Here is a 27,094-nt window from a genome sequence, read left to right on the forward strand (position 1 = left end):
TGGTAAGTACCAGTGTAGCTAGAGACTTGAAGTTGAGGCCAATGCTCCCTTGCCATTCTGAAAAGCCTAGGACTCTTAAGAATCATGCTAAATCTACTCACTCTCCCCAACTCCATAAATGGAAGAACAAAGCCTGGGTAACAGTACATTTGTTTACAACAGGCTTTACTGAGTATTTTAAGTCTACTGTTGAGACCTACTGATCAGGAAAAATAAAAATATTGCTTTCAAAATACTACTGCTCATTGGCATGCACCTGGTCACCCAAGAGCTCTGCTGGAGATGGACAACAAAATGAAGGTTTTTATGCTTGCTTGAAACTTCCATTTCTTCACGCTTGCAGAACATCCATTCTGCAGCTTATGGATTAAGGAGTAATTTTTACTTTCAAATCTTAATTTTTAAGGCTGTAGCTGCCATAGACAATAAAAAAAAAAATCCGTCAGGGGTGCCTGGATAGCTCAGTCGGTTGAGCATCTGACCTCAGGTCATGATCTCACAGTCTGTGAGTTCGAGCCCCAGACATCAGGCTCAGAGCCTGGAGCCTGCTTCGAATTCTGTGTTCCTCTCTCTGTCCCTCCCCCACTCAAGCTCTCTCTCAAAAATTAATAAACATCAAGAAATTTTTAAACCCATCATAGGAATCACTAAGTTTTTAAACTCCAGTGTAGTTAACCTATAGTTAACATTAGTTTCAAATACACAATATAGTGATTCAACAATTTTATACATTACTCAGTGCTCATCATGATAAGTGTACTCTTAATCCCCATCACCTATTTCACCCATCACCCCACCCATCTCCCCTCTGGTAACCACCTGTTCATTCTTCACAGTTAAGAGTCTGTTTCTTGGTTTGTCTTTTTTCCTTTGCTTGTTTTGGTTCTTAAATTCCACATAGGAGTGGAATTCCTCCCATGGATTTAGACAAAGTAAACTGAAAACCTTCTGGAAAGGATTCACTATTCTAGATGCCATTAAGAACATTCGTGATTCACAGAAAGAGGTCAAAATATCAATATTAACACAGGAGTCTGAAAAAAGTTGGTTCTAATCCTCAAGGAGGAGTTTGAGGGAGTCAAGACTTCAGAGGAAGAAGTACGTACATGCATGGTGGAAAGCAAAAAAACTAGAATTAGAAGTAGAGCCTGAAGGGGCTCCTGGGTGGCTCAGTGGGTTAAGTGTCTGACTCTTGATTTCAGCTTCAGGTCATGATCTCATGGTCGGTGAGTTTGAGCCCCGCATTGGACTCTGTGCAGTGATCGCAGAGGCTACTTAGGATTCACTCTCTCCCTATCTCTCTGCCCCTCTGCTCTCTAAAAAAGAGAAAAAAAAAAACTAATAAAAAAATGTTAAAATATGGAGCCTGAAGACTGCATTCAGTCTCCGTCTCACAGCAAAACCCGAATGGGTAAGGAGTTGCTTTTCATAGATGAGCAAACAAAGTGGATCCCCCTTAGGATCTCTTGTAGGGTGATGAATTCCTTCAGTTTTTGTTTGGGAAAACCTTTCTCCTATTCTGAATGACAGACTTGCTAGATAAAGGATTCTCAACTGCATATTTTTTTCTGTTGATCACATTGAAGATTTCCTGCCATTCCTTTCTGGCCTGCCAGGTTTCAGTAGATAGGTAGACACATAAGGGTAGTAGCTAGACCTTTGTATGTTAGGGCTTGTTTATCCCTAGCTGCTGTCAGAATTCTCTTTACCCTTGGATTTTTCTAATTTTGCCATATGTCCTGCAGAAGATGGATCCAAGTTACACCTGAAGGGAGTTTTCTGTGCCACTTAGATTTCAATGCCTGTTTCCTTCCCCAGATCAGGGAAATTCTCAGCTATGATTTGTTCAAGTACACCTTCAGCCCCTTTCTCTTCTTCTCAAAGTCCTATTATACGGATATTGTTCTGTTTGATTACATCACTTAGTTCTCTAATTCTCCCCTCATACTCTTGGATTTTTTTTTCTCTTTTTCTCAGCTTCCTTTTTCCATAATTTTATCTTCTAATTCACCTATTCTCCCCTCCACCTCTCCAATCCGTGCTGTGGCCACCTCCATTTTATTTTGCACCTCATTTATAGCGTTTTTTAATTCTTCATGACTATTTTTTAGTCCTTTGATTGCTGTAGCAATAGATTCTCTGCTACCCTCTAGGTTTTTTTCAAGCCCAGTGATTAATTTTATGATTATTCTGAATTCTTTTTCAGTTATATTGCTTAAATCATTTTTTGATCAATTCGTTAGCTGTTGCTACTTCCTGGAACTTCTTTTGAGAATTCTTCTGTTTCATCATTTTGGCTCATTTTCTGTCCCTTATGCATTTTAAAAGCTTGTTGTACACTCTGCACCTGCAAGCACTGCTATATTAAAGGAGAGTCATACACTGTCCAGGGCCTGGCCCTTCAGGAGGTGTTTTTCTGGAGACTGTTACTTGCTCTCTGTTGTGACTTTGGTTATTTTATTACCCTACTCATAGTGCTATTTTGGACCCTCCACCAGGCATGCTTGGATTTGCTCCTTGGAGTAACCCCGTGTGGCAGGACAAGTTTTCTTTACCAAATATTTCCTTGTCTCATCTTCCTATGATCTGCCTTCTTACCTTTGAAACACACAGACCCCCTCTCCCTTTCCTTAGCTCAGGATGGTATATAAGGCTCAATTGCTTGGCTGTCTTTTTGGAGTCTCCTATCTTTGTGGGGCTCCTGTACATAACTACAATGGCTTTTCTACCATTAACTTGACTATTATGTTTCATCTGTCGAAAGTGGTTTCCTAAGAGTGAATCTACTCCTGGTGAAGATGCTGTGAAGACTGTAAAAATGACAACAAAGGATTTAGAATGTTCCATAAACCTAGCTGATAAAGAGGACAGCAGGGTTTGAGAGGACTAACTCCAATTTTCAAAGTTCCACTGTGGGTAAGACCCTATCAAATAGCATCACAAGCTACAGAGAAATTGTGCAATGAAAAGTCAATGGATGGGACAAACTTCATTGTCATCTTAAGAAATTGTCACTGGTGTGCCTAGTTGGCTTAGTCAGTTAAGCAGCCAACTTCAGCTCAGGTCAAGATCCATGGTTTGTGAGTTTGAGCACTGCATCAGGCTCTGTGCTGACAGCTCAGAGCCTGGAGCCTGCTTCAGATTCTGTCTCCCTCTCTGCCCCTACCCTGCTTGTACTTGGTCTCCCAAAAAATAAATGTTAAAAAAAATTGTCACAGCTGCCCAACCTTCAGCAACCACCCTGATCAGTCAGCAGCCACTACCATGAAGACAAGACCCTCCACCAGTAAAAAGATAACTTGCTAAAAGCTCAGATAATGGATAGTATGTTTTTAGCAATAGTGCTATATCTTAAAAAAAAAAAAAGTAAAAAAAAAAAACCAAAAAAAAAAAAAACCTATTACACACCTAATAGACCACAATATAACCATGATTTTTTATATGACCTGGGAAACCCAGAAAAATTATTTGACATGCTTTAGTGCAATATTCACTTTATTGCAGTAGTCTGGAACCAAACCTTGCAAGAACTCCAAGGTAAGCCTGTACTATTTCTGTATACAAAGCAGCCCAGACAGCATGATGGATGGGGCTAAATAGATTCCAGCCCTGCATAATTCCTTTCTTACTGGAGAATTCAAGCCAACCCAGAGCTGGCCTCTCCATGTGATGAATATAGACTGGAAACCGCCCTTCCCTTCCCAAAACAAGGTATCTGGTCAGCCATGGGCAGCTGGAAGCATTGGGCCTGAAGGCTTCTTTGAAAGCCTAAAGAAAAGAAGAAGCTGATTGGACCAGGGTTTGAGTTTAGAGTAGAGACTGTACATTAGAATCACCTGGGGTAGCATTTAAACATTTCAAAGCCTGGGCCACAGTCCAGGTCAAGTAAACCACAACCTGCTGAGTGGGACATAGGCACCATGAATTTTGAAGCTCTTCAGCCAATTCCAATGTGCAGACAAGTTTGGGAATCACTGGTTTAGACCCACGGTACTTACCCTGGGACCCATTTTGCCCCCTGGGTGGCATTTGGCATCCTCAGGAGGTATTTCTGTTATCACCCTGGGGGTGGTGCTACTGGCCTCTAGTGGGAAGAGGCCAGGATGCTGCTGAACATCCTACAATACTCAAGACAGCCCCCACAATGAGAATTTAATTTTCTGGCCAAAGTATCACTACTGTCCAGATTGAGAAATCTGGTTTAGACTCTTGCTACTCAAAGTGTAGCTCATGGACCAATAGCATAGCATCCCCTGAAGCTTGTCAGGAAGGCAGAAGCTCAGGTCCCACCACAGATTTACAGGATCCCCTGGTGACCCACATGCACATGTTAGAAGCACTCTATTTTAAGTCCTCTTTTGTATAGTAGGAGGTCCCCTCAGTGTAAAGTGCACTCTGCTGGGTTTTTTGGTTTGGTTTTTACACACAGCAATGATTTCTTTCAGGAAATGCAAGATTCTACTAACTCCTCAAGCTTATAGACAGGAACAGCCTCAGGCTTTAGAATCAGACAGATGCAGGTTTGGATCCCAGCTCAGTGCAGGATCATCTTAAATTACCTAACCAGGTCGTCATTGCCTAACCCATACAAGGACAAGATGGACAGAGACACACAAAGCTGGATTTTGAGCTTCACCAACCCTACTTAAGTGTTTGACCCTGAGCCATTTACTTTCCTTTTTTCAACCTCAATTTCCTCCTCGATGTGAAAAAAAAGAGCAAAATTGCACTGGATCATGGAGATTACCCAGATGACGGATTTTAAGAAGCTAACGTGGCAAAAAAGAAAAAGAAACTAACATATTAAAGAGAAAAAGCTAATGTGGAGTGGGTGTTCACATGCAGTCATCACTTGCTTGCTTCCTGAAATACAGTAGGAGCTCCATAAATGGGATAGCCTTTAATTCAAATTGCACACTAAAGAACCATAAATCTCTTCCCTATATCAATCTGGTGGGGCATATGTTCACAGTCATAGACTCCCCCTTCATCCATTCTGGGGCCAACACATAAGGAGGATGTTGTCATCTGCTGTTTTGTCTCATTGCTTCTGTTGAGACTGCAGCTCAAGGGTGGGCGTCACACCTCGCCTTTCTCCCTCAATCCCACAGCACTTTGCAGTTTGGCAGTGTGCACAAAAAGTCCTCATCAAATGTTTTCTGCTTGTGACTCGAAATTCAAAAAGCCCTAACCAATAAGAAAGGGGACTGAGATGTAAACCTGGTTCCTCCAGTCCCCAATCCCAGGCTGCCTTTAGGTCATAATACCTCTCCACAGCAGGTGTTCCTGTACCACTAACACACACACACACACACACACACACACACACACACACACACACACACAGCAATCAATGAACAACTGCCTCATAGGAATTTCTGTAGGAACATGGTTATTCATCCCTTACTCAACTGGACTGTAATTGCCTACAAACAGGAGCTATATCTTTTCCTTGTCCTGTGTTCCTTGGGCACTTAATACATGGCTGAGCTCACATCAGAAGCTCAATAAATTTTTGTCATCCAACTGATGATTGAGTCAGTTGATTATATCACAACTGACTGGAATAAAGACAACATAAGCATAAAAGACACATTGCAATTATATAACGTCTCTTTAGAAAACTCCTGGAACTTTCTAAAGATTTTACTACATTTGGGATAGACCTACTCATCCAGCCCTCAACACCAACTCCAAGAAAACAAATTAGATGTTCTACAAAGGGAGGATAATGGGAGGGGTAGAGAAGGTATGGCAAACTCATACCACAAAGCTTCTTAGCTTCTCTTACCGTGTCGGGAAAGCCCAACAGGGCATTTCAAAAAACAATCACATGAGCCTGAAGCTAGAGAAAGGACAGGAGCAGTTCCACGAAGGAGAGGTGAAAAGTAGGGCCTTGGTCAAAAAATAGCCATCAAGCGAAACTGAAGAATTTTCTGGATGGGTTTGCCACAGGACTTCCAGTGCATTCAAAGGGGTAGGACAGGTAACTCTGACTTCAGGGGCCATAGGGAACATAACCAACAGTGACAGGAGTGTAAGTGCTACACTAGATGAGCCAGAACCAGCTTCAGTGATTCTGGGCAGCCAACAATGCCACTGAATCCAAGCACCATGGTTTTAGCCCAGAAGCCATGGAGAAGTTTGGGGAGGCTCCAGTTCCAATGACAAAGCATATTGGAGCCACTGGACTTGAGCAGAGATTTTCAATTCTACTTGTTGCCACACAGACTAAGCACCTGCTATGTGCTAACTCTGGCAAAGCAGCCATGAAAGGCAACAAATGCACATTGACTCTCCACACTAAAGGTACACATGCTAAGTGGCTAATTTCTCATAACAGAAGATGAGCCAATTACTGCTGCTTGTCACCTTCTGCCTCCTATAGGTTTTTTAGAGAGCCAGGGAGTTAGAGAAGATCATCAATCAGTGGGTAGAATAAGGATATTCGGGGTCTTTGGTGGAGCTCAATCTACCCAAATTCCTCACCTCTCCTGGGGGTTTGGAGGACAGCTGTGGGATCATTCACAGGGGCAGAATCAAACATTCCTAGACCTCAAGCTGCAGGGAGCCATCAGCCAGAGAGCCACAAGAAATTAAAGACATAAAAGAGGACAAAGTGGAAACTCACATCCAACAGCACAAAGCTGCTAAGGGCTCTGAGAGGCTGGTGAGGAAAGCACTGAGAGTAAGATAAGCTATCTATTCTAGAGGCCTTTCTCTTAAGGGACGAAGTTTTTTCTGGGCAGGTGTTTATGTACCACCCACAGGTCACTCATGGGATCCAAACAGGGAAAGCTCTGCCTGAAGCCTCATAATCTCATTTCTTCCTTCTTAAATTAAAAACAAAAAACACACTTCACTCTTCTAGTTGAAGAGCAAAGTCTTGGAGTCTTGGATCCATCTGGAGCATTTTGTAGGTTACTCTGAACGTGACATGGGGAGAGTAGACCCAGCTCTGGAATTATAGGGAAATGGCCTGAATCTCAGATTATCACTCTAAGGAAGGGAAAGAGGCTGCATTTAAAGGGATAAATAGGGGCACCTGGCAGGCTCAGTCAGTGGAGCATTTGACTCTTGATCTTGGAGTTAGGAGTTCAAGCCCCACATTGGGTATAGAGATTAAAAATAAAGTCTTTTTAAAAAGGGACAATATGGAAGCAGCATTCTTTATTGTTCGTGAAAAACAGAAAGTACACTTGAATTTACACACATCCACACTTAACACCTGTTCCTCAAAACCAAGTTTGTTTATGGTGATACTAAATAGGGAAGCAACCTTTCTTTCATATAATTAAAGGATGCTCCTCTGTCCCTGTTAGGACTTTGCAAAGAGACATTTTCACAAATGTTTGTAGGAATGAAGTACGGTCCTTTGATTACAAGAATGGAACAAATTTCTGACCACCTAACTGTGTTCCAAGGCCAGCAACTATCCCAGGTAGGTTCTATATAATTTCTTTTATCCTTCAGGACAACCCAATGAGATAATGCTCTTATCTTTCACTTACAGAGGACAAAACCAAGATTCAGAGAAGTGTAATGTTCAAGATCTCTTTGGTATTAAGTCCATGATTTAGTCAAACATTTGCAAGCTGAATCCGATACTGACTTCTGCCCCCCTTCTCCACACCACCACCACCACCACCATCCCAACACCAAACCGAACCATCCTTGGGAGGGATACTGCATCTCCCCTGCACATCACTCTAAAGGTAATTTGGTTTTAAGTCAATCTACCAAATAACCAATGAAAATTCTCCCTTCCATAACAATCCCTGATTCCTGACAGGGGTAAGAAAATGTTGTATCTTTTCAGAATGCATTGACATTCATCTCGATTACCCTCCTCCTTCCTTCTCCATTCCAGCAGCACATAAATTACCAGCTCTGTTGTCAAATGCAGCATGTAATTGTGTTTAGCATAACATCCCAAGGGAAAAGAGGAGCCATCAGCTCTGCTATGGGCCGAGACATGCCAGGGTGCCCTGGAATGAAGGCTGAAGTGTGGTGTCCACCCTCTCTCTTCCCACCTCCCCCACAGCCTGGCAAGCCCAGGCCTGTCAGTCACCACAAACTGGAGTACAGAGATCAAAGAGTGAAGCGGGTAAACAAACCAGTAAAGAAACTACGAGCCTCTTCCTTGTCAAACCATGCAAACCTAGGTAAGAAAAAACATTTCTACCTCCTTTTCGATGGCCAAGGGACAGGTCCTCTCTATGCCTATTTCAGTAAATTAGTGCAAAGAAACATTTGGATAGTTACTCTAAGCCATATTACAATAATAATTATCTCACTTAAGAGACGCAGCAGGAATTAGGTAAAAGCCTGACACATTAGGATTGTCATCAGACTTGCCCAAGGTACCACAGCAGGTAAATACAGAGTTGGTGGTATTTTTTTCCTGGACTACCCCTTTTGGAGCCACGTTTTTGCTCTATCCCAGCACTGACCCATTCCCTCAGGACTTTGCTCCAGCTGACTGGCCTAGCTAGAAATCAGCCGACCAAGAGTGCAATCTTTGGGAAATCCCCAAATCAATGCAGGTCGTTTGAAAAGACAAGCAATGATCTTCACCATCACTGTCAATTGGAATTAGGCTTGACTGCAGATAAAACTCAAAAGTGTAAAAACTAGGACTTAGACGTCTCACCTTGAAGTTCTGATGAAGAGCTCTGGATGGATCAGGAACCCAGGCCGTTTTTCTATCACACCCAGATCATGGTTTCCATTCTCACCATCACTTTAGGGTCTTGATGGCTGCGGGCACACTTGCCATCATCTCTGAATGCCATGCACCAGGGAGGAAGCAAGGGAGGCCACTGGGCTGCCCCTCCCTTGAGGAACCTTACTAAATTTTCTACCCACCAACTGCACCTCACATTGCAGCCAGAAATACTAACGTGCTCTCACCAAGCTGCAAGGGAGCCTAGCTTATGCAGCCTATGCAGGGCACGTTGCCACCCTGGTCTACACCAGGACTCTCTAAGATGACAAAATAAAGATAACAGGGTACAAACAATTCTGACATAATCACCGGCCATCCCACCATCACTATCAAATCTAATGATGATTTCCCAGGGCACACGTTAGCTCAGTGTATCAGGTAGGGAAATGGGCTCACAAAGACTAAGTAACTTACACAAAGTAAGAATTAAGCTGTAAACCTGAAAAACAGATTACAGAGTTTGACATCAGAACAAATTTTAATAAAGTATCCACCTGACACAAATGTCTAACATGATCAAAGTTGAGAAGAACTTTGCTTTTTGACTTGAAAGCAACTGTTTATCCAGAGATCATATGGTCAATCTCTCTGTCGTGCTCCAGCCCAGGATTCTAACCACTACACCTCACATCTACCATCCCATGGTAATTTCACTTATTCAACACTTCCTAGAAGAGGAAGCACCATATGCATTTTACTGAAGGGGATGCCAGAAAGGCTAACTCCATGATCGATTGCTCTCACACAGCCTTAAACTTTCCATATGCCAATCAAGTGGCAAATACCATTCTACTCAACAAATAGCCAGTTTCAACCTTCTTTGTCCTCTAATTATAACTGAAGATTCATTTCTCTCAATTTATTCTTATTTTTTCCTGAAACTGCCTTCATACTTACTTCACTTAGGAGTTCCTTTCTTAACTATTTTGAAAGAAAGCCTGACCTGGTTACAACCCCACTCCTTGGTCTGCACATCCTCAGGCCTAATTGGATGCCAAGTTCCCCAATGGGGTAAGAAGGTCAGCAATCAAGAAAAACGCAGCCTCCCAATTGCTAGAGAAAAGTAAACATTCTTATGAACCCGTAAGCAAATGTCAAACTATGAAAAGCCTTAGCCAATAGCATTCTTGCATTAGATGGCTCAGCCAGGAAAACCTGAAAGCTGCTTAGAACTGCTCCCTTTAATGCTACACATTAGGATTACATGAGTACCAGCAGCCAACATAGCTGAAGACACCAGGTATAGAACTGGATATGGCAACTCATTTCTACCACTTCCTGGACACCTAATTCTAGGCCTACTAAGCACTACTCAATACTGGGGATACCAGAGTGAGAAAGCCCAGCACCCTGCCTTCAAGTAATTCAATCCAGTGAGTAAGCCAGGCACATGACTCAACAATCCCAGGTCATAGATTTAGAGTTCTGCCTGATGAATAAAACACTTTCAACATTCAGAAGAGGACATCAGATCTATCTAGGGCTGTCACGGGGGACTTCCTGGAGGTGGCACTGGGAGATGGACCTGGACTCCTTAAGTCATTCAGAGGTAGTCAGTTACCAGAAGTCCTCAGTTATCACTCTTGAGCCCTAGAAGGGCTTCGCCCCAGGCTCAGGAGCAGATCCACCTCTACCTACATTAGTGACTAAAATTGATCTTTACTAAAGATTTACTAGAGAGATAAGTAAAATGATAAATCATGCAGTAAAGACCAGTTTTAAATCCCTAGGAAATGCTTTTTTCCCTTGATCAAGGGATTCCCCAGCTTCCAGATGCCCCATTTCACCCCCACTGCCCCACATACCCTCCAATCTCATCAGCTTCCGAAGTCACCAGTTCCCAACCTCAGCCTCCATGTCCAACTCAGCAAAAACCGGGAGTTCAAAGGTTTGCAAAGAGCTTCCGGAGGAAACACTTCAGGGAGTCCTATCTTGTTATGCAAGAAAGCCCTTGGAGAATGCCCTCCCACCCCAGGCTGCTAATAAAAATGCTTACTCAACAAAAACCAGGGCTGAGGAAAGAGGGATCATTCTTCTTTTAAGAAAATGAAATGTTCTCTGTATCACTGCACTAAGGATTTCCCCCAGGTGGGGGAGGGAGAAAAGGGATTTCAGGAAACGAAATCGCACAAGAGCAAGGACAAGAAGCTATGAAAGTGCATGTCCCATCCAAGTTCCATCCAAGTGGACATCTCACCCAAGTAGCAAAGGGTCTGGAGCGGTTAGAACAAAAGGGACCAGAGACAGGAGTCTGGAATGACAGAGAAAGATAGAAATGTTAGATCGCCTCCTTCTGGTTGGACTCAGTCTCAACAGGGCTGTTGGCTTTCTTCTGAAGCTTAGTGCCACATTACTGCAGTATGTTCCCCACCTCCATTTTAGCTTCTCAAGGTGGCACGGCCATTCCTAAAAGGAGCAATTGCCCTGTCCCTTTATTGGGTTTCACTGCAAAGTGAAGAGCACTGGTAAAGCTTGATTACAGCTTTAAATTTAATGTTGTAGTAATTTGGGTATTATATACATGTACATATGCACATAGTTGACTCTCACACTAAAAAAAAAATAGCATGTTTTTTTTTGAGAGAGACAGAGCATGAGCAGAGGAGGGGTAGAGAGAGAGGGCAACACAGAATCTGAAGCAGGCTCCAGGCTCTGTCAGCACAGAGCCCGATGCAGAGCTTGAACTCACCAACTGTGAGATCATGACCGGAGCTGAATTCAGACACTTAACTGAATGAGCCACCCAGGCGCCCTCGTTTCTAACTTTTGATTTCATTATTGTATTCATTTAGACTGCCTATTGCCAAATAGAGGAGAATTTGAAATAGCTTACCTTAAAAGAAAGACTTCATTCAAGTTAGAAGGCAATAGCCAAATACTTTTAAGTTTCCTATTTTTCCTAATTGCTTTCTAAAGTTCTGGTAAAGGAAAGCTACCACTAAGTAAAAATGGAAGGCTCAGCAGCAAGCAGGTTAAAGACTTGTATGTGATGGATTTTAAAGAATAAGGGAAAGGATTTATTCCATGGATATTCTTAAAAGTGAACAGTCTCGGGGTGCCTGGTGTTTCAGTCAGCTAAGCATCCCACTCTTGACTTCAGCTCAGGTCATGATCTCACAGTTCAAGAGATTGAGCCCCATGTCGCCTCAGTGCTGAGCATAGATTTTAGGATTCTCATTCTCCCTCTCCCTCTGCCCCTCTCCCCCTCCTCACATATGCACATGCATGCTCTTGCTCTCAAAAAACAAGTGAACAGTCTTTATGGTTAAGAAAAATACTGGATGCTTGGACCCGTATCTTAGTAAATTATGAAATAGACCAAGAAGAATAGAAGAAATCTCTTTCAACCCTGTGTTGAATCTCAAATTCCAATATAATTTTTTCTGGTTTCTTGCCCTATATCCTCAAGTCATATCTGAGAAACAAAAAGCACACCCCTAACACCAGCTGGCTCTTCTCTCCCAGTTGCACTTGACAGCAATGACAAGCTTCAATTTGCCCACAGGTTCACATTCAACTCAGACTGAAGTGTCATCATGTGATCTTCTAACCAAAGAAAGCTAGGTGGGGGTTAGTGGATGTCAACACACACACCCACACACACATACACACACGGAAAATTAAAGATTACTACCTCTCAAGCCTTCTTAGCATAAAAACATAATTACACATTTTACATTTTTCAGAGGCAAGGGTCATGCCTGTCAGACCACCTATCATCTTGCAGTCTTGTCACCAGTTAAAAGGAAAGTACCAATTTATTTGAACAGCCTTGGTCAATGTTGGTCAGAGAGTGCTCCATGAAACAATGATTAGTATTAAATTAGTAATAGTTACTGATCATGGAGTGTCTCCTAAGTGCAAGTACTTTGCAAACAGTATGTTATTTAATTCGTACAACAATCCTGTGTATTATCTGGGTTACATTAATGAGAAGCCATAGTTGATACAGGGTAAGTAACTTGCCTAATTCAAGCTACTTCCAAGACAAAATTCTAACCCATGTGTATCTGACTCTGTGGCTTGTGGAACACAATGAATGATATCCTCAATAGAAATTTTACCCCTATAAAGAAGAGCCACACAATATAGGGCACTGAAGATCACCAATGGCATGACAATAAAGCTTGGTTCTGTAAAAGCAGTTTTATAGGAAGAACACTGCAGTGGAGGTGTCAACCCAACCCTTCCTATAACTGTCCATCACCCTCTCAATTCACATAGACACAGCTGAGAATCCTGGCTTCATTTTCTCTAAGGTGATCCAGTATTCCTCGGTTCTAGACTGTCCAATTGGCCCATGAGTGACCCAAATAAATAAAACTTTTTCCATGACATTTCCATTTGGGATTAAGAGATTTCAGTCTGCCCAATCTACTGAAAACAGATGAAAATTCAGGTGCTCTTCTGTGGGTTAATCATGGTTTCTACCACGTGGCCAGGAGACGTATATGGACTCTATGAAGAGAAAGGGGGTGACCTTCAGAAAGGAAGATGGGTGAGGTCTGGAAAAGCTATGGGTAGCCAGCTCCTGGTTCCATTCATTCCAAAGGGTCAGCTGCCTTCCTCCCTGAGACCAATCTATGCATTTGTAACAACAACCCCCACTTCCCCCCCCTTTTTTTGTTGAAAGTAAATCTTGTAGATTCCTTCTCCACATAACTGAAAGAGCCCCAACTACTCAGGGTAATCTGATCAAAGAAGGTCTGGAGTTCCCTGGTAGTCTAGTTTAAGGATTAGAGTATGAATCCTGGGGAGGTTTGAGGGTTGAATAATAAACACGTCCCTCAGATTTCCCCTTCCCAAGTGGCAGTAATCTCATTCAGTTTGAAACAGACTAAGAAACTATTCTCAAGTAAGGGTCAGGCAATCTTCAGAATCTGAAGAGCCAACATTCTGTGTTCAGAATATCCGTATCCTAGAGCTGACAGGCATGAGGTCAAAGATAGTGTGTTTGATAGGATAAAGATCGACTGATAAGGTGACAGCCTTCACCTGAGTGCCCCCACAGAAGGTAGTTTAGGCATCTCAAGAAGATTCAACATTAAGTACTGCCTTGATATATAATAAAACTGGCAGGCCCTCAATGGTCCAACCACAATTCCCCCTCTCTGCTCCCATGGAGAAAGTTCCCTAGTCAAACAACTATCTTGATCTCTTTCAGTCAAAAGTGAAGTTCCTGTTTGTCCCTATAGGTTTTCTTTCCCTTATACCCCATGGAATTATTCAAACCAACCAACCCATCCTACCACTGCCTCCGCCACCCCTCTCACCATGAACCTGGGGCCACCATATCCTCTTGATACCAAACCTGCCTTCCACAACCCATGGCTGTTCATTCTGCTCCCAAGTTATGTGGCCCTCTGTGGTGCAGGGCCTTCCTACCCTGAGACCTCAAGTATGGGTGATGAACACACAGCTCTCAATCCCCTCTGTTCAGTGTCCATGTGTTGTGTTTCGCCATCTCTGTAACCCCACGATGATTCATCAGTGGGGTGAACAGAAGGTGATTAAACACATCAGCACAGAGATCGGTCAGAGGAGGGCCTGTATGGGTAGCACGTGCCTATGGAGGCAGGAATATGGACCAGTAGATCCTCAAAGAGGGAATGCCCCTCCAAGCTCCCTTGGGAACATGCAAAGATTCACTCAAGAATAATGGAGTACACCTGAACCTTCTGGCCAGTTTTATGATCTGCTGGGATCTTGTACTAATAATGACAGGGTCCAACCATCATTAACTTCAGGATAAGCCATATAGAAAAGATAGTACCAGAACCTCAGGGTAGGATGGTTAACTTCCAATCCTTATGTACTTAAAATTTAAATTAAGAAACTTAGCTAAGTGGAAACAGGCAAATCGCTTCTGTTCTGCTTAGAACCACACTGATCTTCTCCATTTTTCATGGTCCCAGCTCTTATGATCCTTCTTCTATCATCCTCTTCACTCACCCTGAGTGTGTTCATCTGTAAAATGGGGAGAATATTGGGGCGCCTGGGTGGCGCAGTCGGTTAAGCGTCCGACTTCAGCCAGGTCACGATCTCGTGGTCCGTGAGTTCGAGCCCCGCATCGGGCTCTGGGCTGATGGCTCAGAGCCTGGAGCCTGTTTCCGATTCTGTGTCTCCCTCTCTCTCTGCCCCTCCCCCGTTCATGCTCTGTCTCTCTCTGTCCCAAAAATAAATAAATGTTGAAAAAAAAAATTTTTTAAATGGGGAGAATATGGTACCTACTGCACTGCACAGGGTACAGAAATGTCTACACAGCACTTAGAGAAGCTTCAACGCATGTAAGTTCTTAGTAAGCATTAGAGCAACTTCAAAGGGAAAAACCACTTAATGAAACCTCCAGAGCTACGATCAATCCAGAAAGATGTGAATAACTCAAATGAACCTGAGAACAAAGACACACAGTATGTGATCTAAAGCATTAAAATCTGTAGAATTGACCACCTTTCTAAACAGCCATGGGAAGGGAAGGATTAATGTGGGCTAGATCTGCTAAGTTTTTGAGGAGGAGAAGCAGATCTTGGCTTCAAAGATGCACAGAACTGCTAGAGGAGAATGTTACTGCATAGCAATTTCTCCCTAAACACGGGATTATGGTCCTGGAAAACATTGTAATTAGCTAAATTGCATTCGGCAAGGTTTTTTTAAAAATCGAAGTATCCCTAAATCTGTACTTATCAATCCCCACCCTCATGCCGTATCTCCCTCCAGAAAGGTGACATCTCAGGATTCATCACTGTTTCCTCTGGGTTACTGCTATACCAGGGTAGGGCCCTCAAGCTGTATTGTGTAACGTACCTGTATACTAGGCTTGAATCTCAATCCACAAACTGAGTCAAGTGAATGCAACTCTCTCTAGCTTTCTCTATGCTACTCCACTTCAGCTCAAAATGGCAGAATTACCAGGGGGCTTATATAGTGCCCCAGCAGCCACAGGAGTGGAATATCATGTCCTCAAAATTATCTATACATGTGGGGTTGACCTGTCCATCACCCTGCCTGGTCCTACATTTTTGGTCCATGTGAGTTGACCCAGTCTCAGAGCCTCTTTCCACGACTTCCCTCTCATTTTACACATAAAATCATCCCGCTGCTAGAGCCCCTGATGGATGTGCTGCCACTTCTTCTCCAGGGTCCCAGAAGATTCCCAGATCTACTGGAACACTCTGTAGGATCCAGCAACATCAGTGTTACTTCTCCAACTCAGTCTCCTCTAAGCCAAAGTGCTCCTTTTCTAAAAGCTGGAGGAGTTGGAGGGGCAGGAGGTAAGAGGAGGAGGTTTGGCTTCTCCAGTATTTTTTCGTGAGGAGTCCTTTCTGTTCCCCATGAAGAGTGAAATTTCTCAAGCGAGAAGCCAAAAAAGAACTCCTCTTTTCTATTATCACAGCACTTCTTTAAGTGGATAAGCACAGACTGGTCAAGTTGCTTATATGGGAGAGAGGTCCATGGAAGAAAAGAAATGACCAAGGACAGAAATTTTTAGTGTAAAATTATCATCTCACCTCATCTGCCTCCCCTACCAGTGTGTGAGCTCCATAGTCATATGGACTGGTGTTCATCTTGGCCTCCCCAGCGCACATCACGGGCCCAGGAACTCAGCACCCAGAGGAGAAAGTTGGTGCTGAGTGAAGGAGTCAGTCAGGACTTGGACTTGCCCTTCCAGCCCATATATCTTATTTCACCATCCTGAGCCGGACTCCCCTCACTCTCCACATCCTCACACCTAAAGAAAGAGGATACATTTTCTTTTTACAGGATTTGGAAGGTGTTCCTTTCCTTTCCTAAGCTGCAAAGTAAATGTGTAGGCTTTTAAGCTATTTTCAGTGGCTACAAGAGTAAGAAAATATATATGCACGCATGTATGCCTTTATAGATTTATTCACAAATTAATTTATGTACATATGCTAACAATGAAATGGGCTTTGTTCCAGGAGTGAAAAGACCTTGCCCTCTATCAGTATTTTTAGAACTCCTCAAACTAAATATAGCCATCATTGTGCCTCAGAGTCCACCTCTGGGTGAACCCGAAGTATGACAATTAGGATGGCTTCCTAGTAGAAAAGACGACTCTGGAAATTATTAAGCAAGGAGCAAGCAGGTGAGAGAAAAGGCATCTGTGAGCAGTGGATGCTTTCTGACTTCTATACCTCCACACCCGTAGCCAACACACACGGACACTAAACTGCTTTGTGAACATGGAAATAAGTCTTCAAAATGAGCCATTAAATGGTTTTACACCCTGGAAAGGAGACTTCCTGCATACCAGCAGTTCTCCAAGTGTAGTCGTTGGACCAGTATCCGTATTACCTGGGAACTTGCTAGAAACGCAAATCCTCAAGCCCATCCCAAACCTCAAAGTCTGGAGACAGCTACCAGCAATCAGGCTTTAATAAGCCTTCCAGGCAGTTCTGATGCATGCTTGAGAACCACTGTTTTGTGCAATAGAAAGGTGACAGAATAGTAAGCCGTGAGTGTGACAAGAAGGCCAGATCACAGGCAATGGGGCTTTCTGCCACTTACTCTTGGGCATGGCATTTATCCAGAGGCTTCCTCCTTTTGGCCTATAAAACAGTTGTTAACAATAATACATACTTCTCATGGGTTTCCAAGAGCATGAAATGTAGTAATGCATATAAAAGGTCTCCATAATTGTTAAAATGCCATACAAATATAAGGCAGGCAGGCTATAAAAAGCCAGCAGCAGTAGCAGGAGAACAGCTTGATTGGAGGTTCTAGCACATTCTGAACAGCCCTCTCAGGGCCTGAACAGCTGCTGGGATCAGTCCCACATCTCAACAAATTCAACAGCCATTTGTCTGCCCTTGCCAACACACTCAAGAGCCTCTTTCCTCCTTCACCAAAAGCCTCCTGGGACCAGTCTCTCAGAGCAAGCCGCGACTTCTGTCTGATGTCCTCCCCTGCATTGTGACTACAGATGGTGATGATTCACAAAAAGCATGTTTTAAAGATGCCTGGCTCTGGCATTTTCTCACTGCACTGTCTTTTCAAACGTACCACTGAAAGAGCCAAGAGCCAGGAGGGAGAGGAAGGAGTGGAGGGCCTGATCAACTCTCTATGTCCCACAGGCTCCCTTCTGCTGATCTCCTTTTGCTTCCTAGGAGCCTTGCATCAGAAATGAAGGGGTAGTTAGGTCACAGAGCAGGGTGTAGGATCTACAGAGGAGGCTGGATTCAGATCCTCAGATCCGGGCAAGCAGCTTGCTCACACCCCTTCCCTGTTTACAGAATAAAAGCGTGAAGCATCCAAACATCCTGAGCCCTTCTGAGAATGGCTGTCAGCAAGCTCTGTCAGGAGGAAGGGCCACAGCACATGAATATCAAAGTGTTCTCCCTTCTCTGTAAGTGGACGGTCATGGTTCAGCTTCATTTCCTGGAGTCCCTATCGGCCTTTGAGGCTGAGAGCTGCAGAAAAACTGAGGAGCATAGAAAAGACAATACAATGGGGCTGTGATAGATCCAGCACATTTCCCTGGCATTTTATGCATCCTGGAGAGTAGGCAGAGTCCCTCACTACCTGTTGTTATCTATCATGGTACTGTGATTTTCTGGCAAAAGAAGAACAAACTAGCAAGAATGGTCTTAACGGAGATTTTTGTGTTTTCAAGTATAAAAGCTGACAAATGATACCAGTTTGCAAAAGGGAGAAATTTTTCTACAATTGGGGTTTTTTCCCTACAAACTCCGAGGAGATGACCTCCAAGTCACTACCAATTCTGAGATTCAAGCATCCTAGCAATTCTATTTGCTAGAAAATCTAGAAAACCATAGTCCTTGGACACAGAACTCAAAGCATAAATTCTGGTAACTATAGTTGCCTAATGTCTAAGATTATTCTCAGGTGTTTAAGCTTTTCACCTAAACAGTACAGCCTGTCCAAGTCCCTAAAGCAGAATTTGAAATGGTATTACACTTTTAGCTCCCAGGTTCTGACAGCAGGCCAAGGGGAAGAGTGTGTGGATACAATGGTCACCCAAAGGAGAAAGGATGAATGATTTCCTTTCTTATGGCTCTAGACAAGTTTTGTAGAGTGATTTAGAACTTGTAACACTACCAAGAAAGGAAGGTGGGAGAGGATGTTCTCCTGGCCCCCTGGTTCTGTACAGATGGCTCGCAAATATCACTGGCCTCATCACTCCAGCCAAGGGAGACATAGAAGTGAGAGAAAGATCATACAAGGGAAGGGCGGCTCAACCCCGTGGCTTTATAAACACAATCTCCTTCTTACTAGTGTTCCCCTAAGCCTGCAGCTACAGTTTTTCACATTTTTTGTTTGTACAGATCCCAATTTAGCTCAGGGAACAAAATAAACCACAGCTCTCAAATATACTCTGAAAACTGGAAGTTCATGTTTGGCCAGGGTTTTACCCACATTAAGCTGAGGTCTACAGCCAGGGAATCCCATTTAACTTTTGTGTTTTACTTCCAGTGTAAGAGGATCAGGACTGACACATTATCTTCAATTTGAAGGATTTTTGGAATCCACGTGTACAACACCACAACGTGAAGCTGCAGAAATTCGGTACGGACCATCTCACAATAGGACCGCACATAGAAACAATTCCGTGCTTAAGACCTCAAAGCAGATCACTGATGGGTATTAAAATACCAGTGATGGGGCGCCTAGGTGGCGCAGTCGGTTAAGCGTCCGACTTCAGCCAGGTCAGGATCTCGCGGTCCGGGAGTTCGAGCCCCGCGTCAGGCTCTGGGCTGATTGATGGCTCAGAGCCTGGAGCCTGTTTCCGATTCTGTGTCTCCCTCTCTCTCTGCCCCTCCCCCGTTCATGCTCTGTCTCTCTCTGTCCCAAAAATAAATAAACGTTGAAAAAAAAATTTTTTTTAAATAAAATAAAAAAAATAAATAAAAAAATACCAGTGATGTATGATGCTCTTTAACCTCTCTAGATATTCACCAGAGGCCTGTCCTTGGACAGCCCTGTGTTAGATCCTCATGATAGAGGCAGGGATTGCTCAAAGTACAAAGTTTAGGTTTGACAAGTCTACCCCACCTCCACATCCAAAATTCAGGGTTGGCTGGCAAGACAGCAGGTAAACATGCCCAAGAGCACAGAGCATCCTGAGAGAGAAAAGGTCTAGACCTAGGCTCCATTCCAAGATTCAGGGGTTTTATTACAAACCTATTATCATGCCCTTGACATCGATCAAGAGTGGGATGGTAGAGCCTACATCCAGGAAATGTTAATGACTCATCCCTCAGTGAAATGCCTGGAGGCTCAAGAATGAACAGGGTAGTTCTGGCAGAACAGCCTTCACAGCCCATTCAAAGCACATGGACATCTCCCAGGCCAAGCTCTCCTTGCTGACTCTTGCTTTCTCCTACCCATGTGGTTGCCCTATTTCCAAGGACACCTGCTCCTCTGCTTATAGATTCCCCCTGTAATGGAGCCTTTCTAGTCTTAAATTTCCTTGTCTCCCAGAACCCTGAGCTCCCCAAACACACATACACACGCTGCCTTTTGTTTCCCCCCATCTTTCAGCTGAATAAGGTCATTACTCCATCATACCCACCCATCATTTTCCCAGAAGGAGCTAGGGGTGTTGGGATCCAGACCAAAAAGGGGATGTTGTGAAAGATTTACAGCACCAAGATTCTCCAGGAGACAAGTACAGCAGCCTGTGTGTAAATGATGGGGAGCTTGGACAGTGCTGAGGTAGTGGAGATGGCTAGAAGGAATCCGACTGAGAAACAAAGGTTGACAATGGACTGAATGTCAGGTGGGAGGAATATGGAAGAGTCCACAGTGATCCCTACATTCTTGTTTTGAGCAAGTAGGTGGATGGTGGTGCCATTCTGAGAGGGGGAGGGGGGGAGGGGGGAGGGGGGGAGGGGGGGAGGGGGGGGAGAGAGAAGCAAGCCTGGGAGAAGGTTTAGCAAATGGAACCCATGAGGAGGTCACATTCGAACTTAAGTCTTGCATTTTCTATTGCACATCTAACCAGAAATGCTTGAATAGGTAGTTCAATATGTAAATGTGGATCAAGAGACAGAAATCTGGGAATAATCATGCATCATACCAATTTTGTACTCTTAAGCTGGTGAAGTGGGATGTTTCAGTTAAATATACTTATGGGCACGGGCAAGTCAAGACCCTGAAAGAATAAGAAATTTTCTCAAAGTCCTAAAGCTAAGAAACTGTCCAACTCCAACATGTCACCTATTCTTGTATCTAGTCATCCATTGAACATTAATTACCAACCATGAGCCAGATACTATGGGATCTGAAAAATACTATAATCAGAGATAATTGGTACAGAATACATGTTATTTGTATTTGAGGAACTAATGGTCTAGTGAGGACTACAAAGGCATAAACAATTATAGAAATCTTTGGAAGGGTACCATCAGAAACTGCATAGAACATGGTGGCAATACGAAAGAAAGCTGCCTAACCCCAGCCAGGAGCTCAACGGGTCTCTTACCAGCCCATACTCTTTCTGTCCACTGTACTCCTAATTAGGCCAAGGACACCCAGCCCAGCTATGGCAAAGCTAAAGCTGTAATTCAGTTACAAGATTCCCAGTTGGGACTTTATACACCGGTGATATTGCTTATAGTAGTATCAAGCCTTCATTTCTTGATGAAAAGTGAAGATCCAGGCAACCCCAGAGCTATTTTTATGACCCAGGTTCTCCATTTAGGAATGCAGCATGTTCTCCACTGGTATGTTGGTGTCTGCATGGCTGTGACTCGGTGACAGACAAATCCAGGACTTAATTCTGTCCCATGAGAGGAAGCAGAGTGAGACCTTAGTATAAGGGTACCTGTACATCTGTATCATACAGGATATAAAACACACGAGATGTAGACAACCACAACAGTAACTTAGATGCATGCTATGTATCAGAAACTTGCTCTAAGTACTGTTCATACGTAATCTTACCTTCACAACAACCATTCGAGGTAAACCAAGTCAGCAGCCCTATTTTACAAAAGACAGAGTTGCAAGTGGTAGGTACTAGATGGGAACCAGGCAGTGCAGCCACAGAGCCTGCACTCTTGATTACGATGTTGACCACCAGGTGATGATAAACAGACACTTCAGAAGTGGCATCATGTTGACACTCATGGCCTTGTGTCCCTCTGCACACCAGCACTTACATCCAGGGCAGTGTCTACCCTACGGGAAAAAATCCTCCTGCCATGCTTACACCACCACCATCCCTCCCTCTCACACTCTGCAAACACTCCCCATCAAGCTGTCCCAATTTACATAATTGCTTTGTTTCACTGCACAGACCTGATTTACACTGTCCAGAAACCTGCATAAAATGGATTCCTCATAGATACTAGCAATTCTTTGCATTTTGCTGCCAGTTTTATGCTGTTAAACTGCCCACCCATCTGCTGATAAAATACAATAATGTGATTTATCTCCAAGCACACGGAAACAAGTTGGATTTATCTTCTCAAAAAAATATATTGTTTTGGGTTTTCCAAGTTTTCCTTTTCATAGCATCACCCTCATGAGAAGTTGAGAGGACTTTGAGAAAAAAGGGAAGAACTTCATTTATACTCACTTTTCCATCTGATTCTGAGAAAGATTGGTCTGCCCTTACTTTCCCTAGAAACTTTGCTAAGCTCCCAGAGAGCAACCCTTTGTTTTTCTCTGCTGTCACATCTATCTTCACCATTGGTCCTACTTCCTCAGAGAGGGACCCAGAGGCCAAGTGACAAAGTAGGCCCTTTTTTTTTTTTTTTTTCAAATGTTTGAGAGAGAGTGAAGGGGAGGAGCAGAGAGGGATGGAGAGAGAATCCCAAGCAGGCTCCACACCATTAGCACAGAACCCAACGTGGAACTCAAACTCACAAACCATGGAGACCATGACCTGAGCCGAAATCAAGAGTCAGACACTGAACTGACTGAGCCACCCAGGCTTCCCAGGCCCTCCTCACCCTTTTATCTTGTATGCATCACCTTTAGAACAATATGGACAACAAAGATCCGGGACCTTGTGTCATTTATTTCCAGTCTCTCACTCCACCCTCATCCCCCTGGCAGCTTAGACCCTCACTTACTTGCCCAGATCCTAATCCTTTCTGGAGAGCCCATTAGAATTTTTTTTTTTTTTAAGCCAACCATTCCTTCACGGTCCTTCCAGGTCCTGAAAGGTTCCTAAACTGTCTTTACTCGGCTATTCCTAACCAATACTGCTTTCTCCAGAGTCTATCCCTCAAGGGCAAGATGCTCTTCTGACAGCCCTACTCCTTATTTCAGGGTATATTTTACACTTTGTTTACAGGGCTGCAGGATTGTAGATGGAGGTGAAGAGAATTATTGTTCTCTTTGTACTTCTTTGACTATTCTCAGATCCTGACTCTTCTAATTCAATCAAAATGCCCTCCCCTCAGCCCCCCATGCCAATCAAACCTGCCCATTATCCATCTCCTTGCTATTGTAGCCTGGTTGTTCTAACGTTGCACTGAAGACAGCTTAGTTTGGCTCCCTGTATCCTCCCGGAACCCAAATCTGCTATCATCTGAATAACTTCATCATCCACATAGATGCTTCAATCTCCTCAACATACACCATCCACACGGACAACTCAACCCAACTGAAAACTGACCATCCTGTAAGATTTCATTTTCTTCCTACTTTGGGGATCTCCTCCCATAGCCACATCTTGGATTTTCTTCATCTAGAATTGTGCTACCTTGGACTCCTGAATTCAGAGATCATATCCTCCTTGCTTAGTCCTTCTCCCCCTAAACAAGAACTATTCCAGGCTTTTCCTCACAGCCACTCCTTTCTCTGTTGACCATCACCTTACTTCACTCTTACCCTGGACCATGGGGCCAAATTTTTAGTGGAATTCTTCCCTTTATCTTCATTCTTACTCTTCCCTACCCCTTCCAATGTACCTTCCAGGTCAACAAAGTCCTACAGCTGATGGACATTGGATATGGTGGGGATGGACAAACTGAACTTCTATGTAATAAGGAGAACTAAATTCTTGGCCCTTCTAAAAGAAACTGCCCTACTCACAGCATCTACATATAAAGCCACAGTCCCTCTCCCCCAACCCTCAGTCATGGTCTTTTGTACGAAGTTGGGCTCCCGAACCAACAACAAATTCATAGTCCATGAATTCTAAGTCCAATACCCAGTAGATTATCAATGAGGTGACCTAGTACAAACCAAATTGCCAAAACCAAGAAAAGCTAAGCTAATCAGATTTGTACTCAGGAATTTGAGTTGCAAACTAGAGAAATCAAACAGCTCATAATGGGAAATTTAAAAAGGGATCATAAAGAGAATAAAATAGATAAGTCCCAAGGTAGATGAAGAGCCATGAGGAGCCACAAGATGCCAAGAGCAAGCCAAAAATTGTAGGAATAGAAGTAGTGACCAAACAGACTCCAAATATACTATGCATTGTTTATACTGTAACATTCAAACTCATGTTTAACCCCTCTCTCCCATATATACCTCATATCCAATTGGCCACCAAATCCCACTAATTCCAACTCCTCCTTCTGTGAATCCAACCCCTCCTTCTCTGTCATATGCCATTGCTCTACCAAGCTTTTCAGACTAACTTCCTTAGTAGTCTTTTAATTGGTCTCCCAATCATAATCTCTCTTCCATCTCCTCCACACTGCTTCTAGAGTTGGTTTTTGAAAACAAATTGGAATCTTCTTCCATCCTTAAACATCTCAGTTGGTTCTCCCTCTTTCCTGACAATGTCCAACTGCCTTAATATAGAATTAATGTTGAAAGTCTGAGAAATAAATGCACAATGTATAGGAAACTCTATTCATATTATCACCCTTACCATACTATCACTTATCAATACCATGATCATCATTACCTCCCTCATCTTTTTTCATGCTCCCCTCCACTCTAATATATTGACTATCTTATTTTCCAAACTTGGCAGACGCTTTCACAGCACCATGACTTAATGCTTCTTAAATGTCTGAGAACCCTTTACCCCTTTCTGGAATTGACTATTACTCTGGGTTGACACCTACCTTCTCTAGGTTTCCACAGCACATTGTCCATAGTTATACCTACGTACATTTTGCACTTTCTATAATCAATTTCTGTGGCAAATTAGAAATAATCACAAAGGCTTTAACATTCCACCTATTGAGTAGGAGAGGAAGGGGTTAATTCCCCCTTCAATCAAGATGAGCTTGTGACTACTTTGGTCAATGAAACAAAACAGAAGTAACTCCAGGCCATAAGCCAGTAGCTTCAGGAAACCAACAAAGCTAAAAGACAACTTACTAAATTGGAGAAGGCATTTACAAAGTATGTACCTGATAAGGGGTTAATATCCAAAACATATAAAGAACTCCTACAATTGAATAGAGAAAAAAAAACAGCAGAGGATCAGGACATTTTTCCAAAGACAACATCCATATAGCCAACAGATACACAAAAAGATGCTAACATCACTTATCAGGGAAATGCAAATAAAAACAAGAGTTCACCTCACCTGTTAGAATGGCTAGTATCAAAAAGACAAACAAGTGTTGGCAAGAATGTGATGAAAACCTTTATGCACTGTTGGAGTACAGGCACTATGGAAAACAGTATGAAGTTTTCTCAAAAACTTAAAAATAGATTGGTCTGGGAAGATAGTGGAGTATGAAAACCCTAAGCTCGCCTCTTTCCACAGTACACCTAGAGAACAGTCCCATCAGTACAACTAACCCAGAAAACCCTAAGACTGACTAGCAGAACAGACTCTCTACAGTTAAATTGTTGAGAGAAGGCCACATGGAAAATGGTAGAAGGGATGGAGAGCTGGTCAGGAACCAAACTCCTGACAAGACCACAACCATGAGGAGTATCACAAGCACAGAGAACAGAGAGGAAGAGACCCAGCCATGGAGGATCTGCAGGGGGAAAACAAGTCCCCATAACATGAAAATCAGAGGATCTTAACTTCATAAGTTTTTCAACAGCGGGGCTTAACACAGGAAAATTTTAAGATCAGTGGGCGTGGCTCTGGGCAAGCCAGAGGGTAAAAGAAAACCGATTCCCCACCCTTAAAGGGCCAGCATAACCCTGCTGAGATACAGTACAGAAACAGCAGTTTGAAAGCACCTGGATATGAAAGATTTATTCACTAATCTCAGAGTATGTGTTGGGGGAGCAAGTATCTTTAAGAGACTTCTCTAAGAAGAAAAGAGCTGTTGGGCAGCATTTTTCTCCCCAGTACCCACAGGCTAAACAGCCAGACACCTGTGGAATCAATGCTAACACTCAATGTAGCTTGCTAACAGTACTCCCTGCCCCATTCTACCAGCCCCACTCAGCAGGAATCCCTCCAAAGCAGTGCCTGACACATCTCATCCTTCAAGCAGCCTTGACAGTGACCAGCACCACTCCAAAGGGACACTTGCCCTAGAGAGAGGAAAATAACCACACACCAGTGTGACCACAGCCCCAGCCATAGGCTGGGGACAGACATCTGATCTGCCAGTGCCATGCACCAACAAAAGCCTCTCAAGGGGCAACACAGGGAGAATGCCCTACAGTTCCATTGGACCAAGGTTCCAGCAACCAGGCCAAGGACAGGCATCTGGTCTGAGCCAACTACAAGGCCAAGGCAGCCTTATACTGGCCCTTTAACATCACAGGGACCAAACCTTGCCCACAATGGGCAAAGTGGGCCATTGCAGCTGACTGGACTGAAAGCGAATGCAGCACAACTACAATAGTAGGGAGCATGTAACACAGACACCCCTGAAGCACCTGATTCTGAACATGGCATTACAGGGCACTAAAGGACCTCTTCTTCACAAGGCCACTACACCACCACTAAACTAGCCTTACAGGAAACATTAAAGGGAATTCTTTGAGTGGAAAGAAAAAGTCATTATCAGAGGAAAATTTGGAAAGGAAAAAATTTCACGATAAAACAAAAAAAAAGTAGATTAAGCACTTACAAAAACAGTATGGAAGTTAACGAACGAGAGTATTAAAATCAACTAGACATTGGAAAAAAAAAAAAATCAGTCAAGGGAGGCCTGGGTAGCTCAGCTGGTTAAGCATCTGACTCTTGATATTGGCTCAGGTCAAGATCTCATGGTTTGGGAGTTCAAGCCCCACATTCGGCTCTGCACTAACAGTGTAGAGCCTGCTTGGGATTCTCTCCCCCTTGCTCTCTGTCCCTTCTCCCCTCAAAATAAGTAAAATTTTAAAAATTAAGTCAAGGAATTCACAAAACAACAATATGACATTATACACATAAAACAAGCTGGAGACTGGGGGTGGGGGAGAGGATAAAAAATGTAGTGCTTTTAGAATGGGTTCATACTTAAACATCAACTTAATATAGACTGTTACATGCATAGGATGTTATATATA

At 43.3% G+C, this 27,094-nt stretch overlaps 1 protein-coding gene across 15 annotated transcripts in view; it reads right to left on the reverse strand.

Moving 5' to 3' along the window:
• Window positions 1–27,094, reverse strand: part of LOC123381008 — a 789,636-nt gene that overhangs the window by 707,645 nt on the left and 54,897 nt on the right. For 2 of the 15 annotated variants that reach the window (XR_006587506.1, XR_006587494.1), the window contains exon 4: window positions 12,915–14,695. The exons of 9 other annotated variants lie outside the window; for them this stretch is intronic. Coding sequence is in view for 1 of the 6 variants with exons in the window: in XM_045041011.1 (XP_044896946.1) it covers window positions 10,534–10,546 (13 nt within the window). In the remaining 5 variants the exon portion in view is untranslated. Of the gene's footprint in view, window positions 1–10,533; window positions 11,312–12,914; window positions 14,696–14,844; window positions 18,168–20,615; window positions 21,489–27,094 lie in introns of those variants that run through there. 4 more of the 15 variants (XR_006587509.1, XR_006587500.1, XM_045041011.1 and 1 more) reach the window with 3 other exon arrangements.

The sequence above is a fragment of the Felis catus genome, chromosome D2 (genome assembly GCF_018350175.1).
Source record: "Felis catus isolate Fca126 chromosome D2, F.catus_Fca126_mat1.0, whole genome shotgun sequence".
Classification (NCBI taxonomy): domain Eukaryota; kingdom Metazoa; phylum Chordata; class Mammalia; order Carnivora; family Felidae; genus Felis; species Felis catus.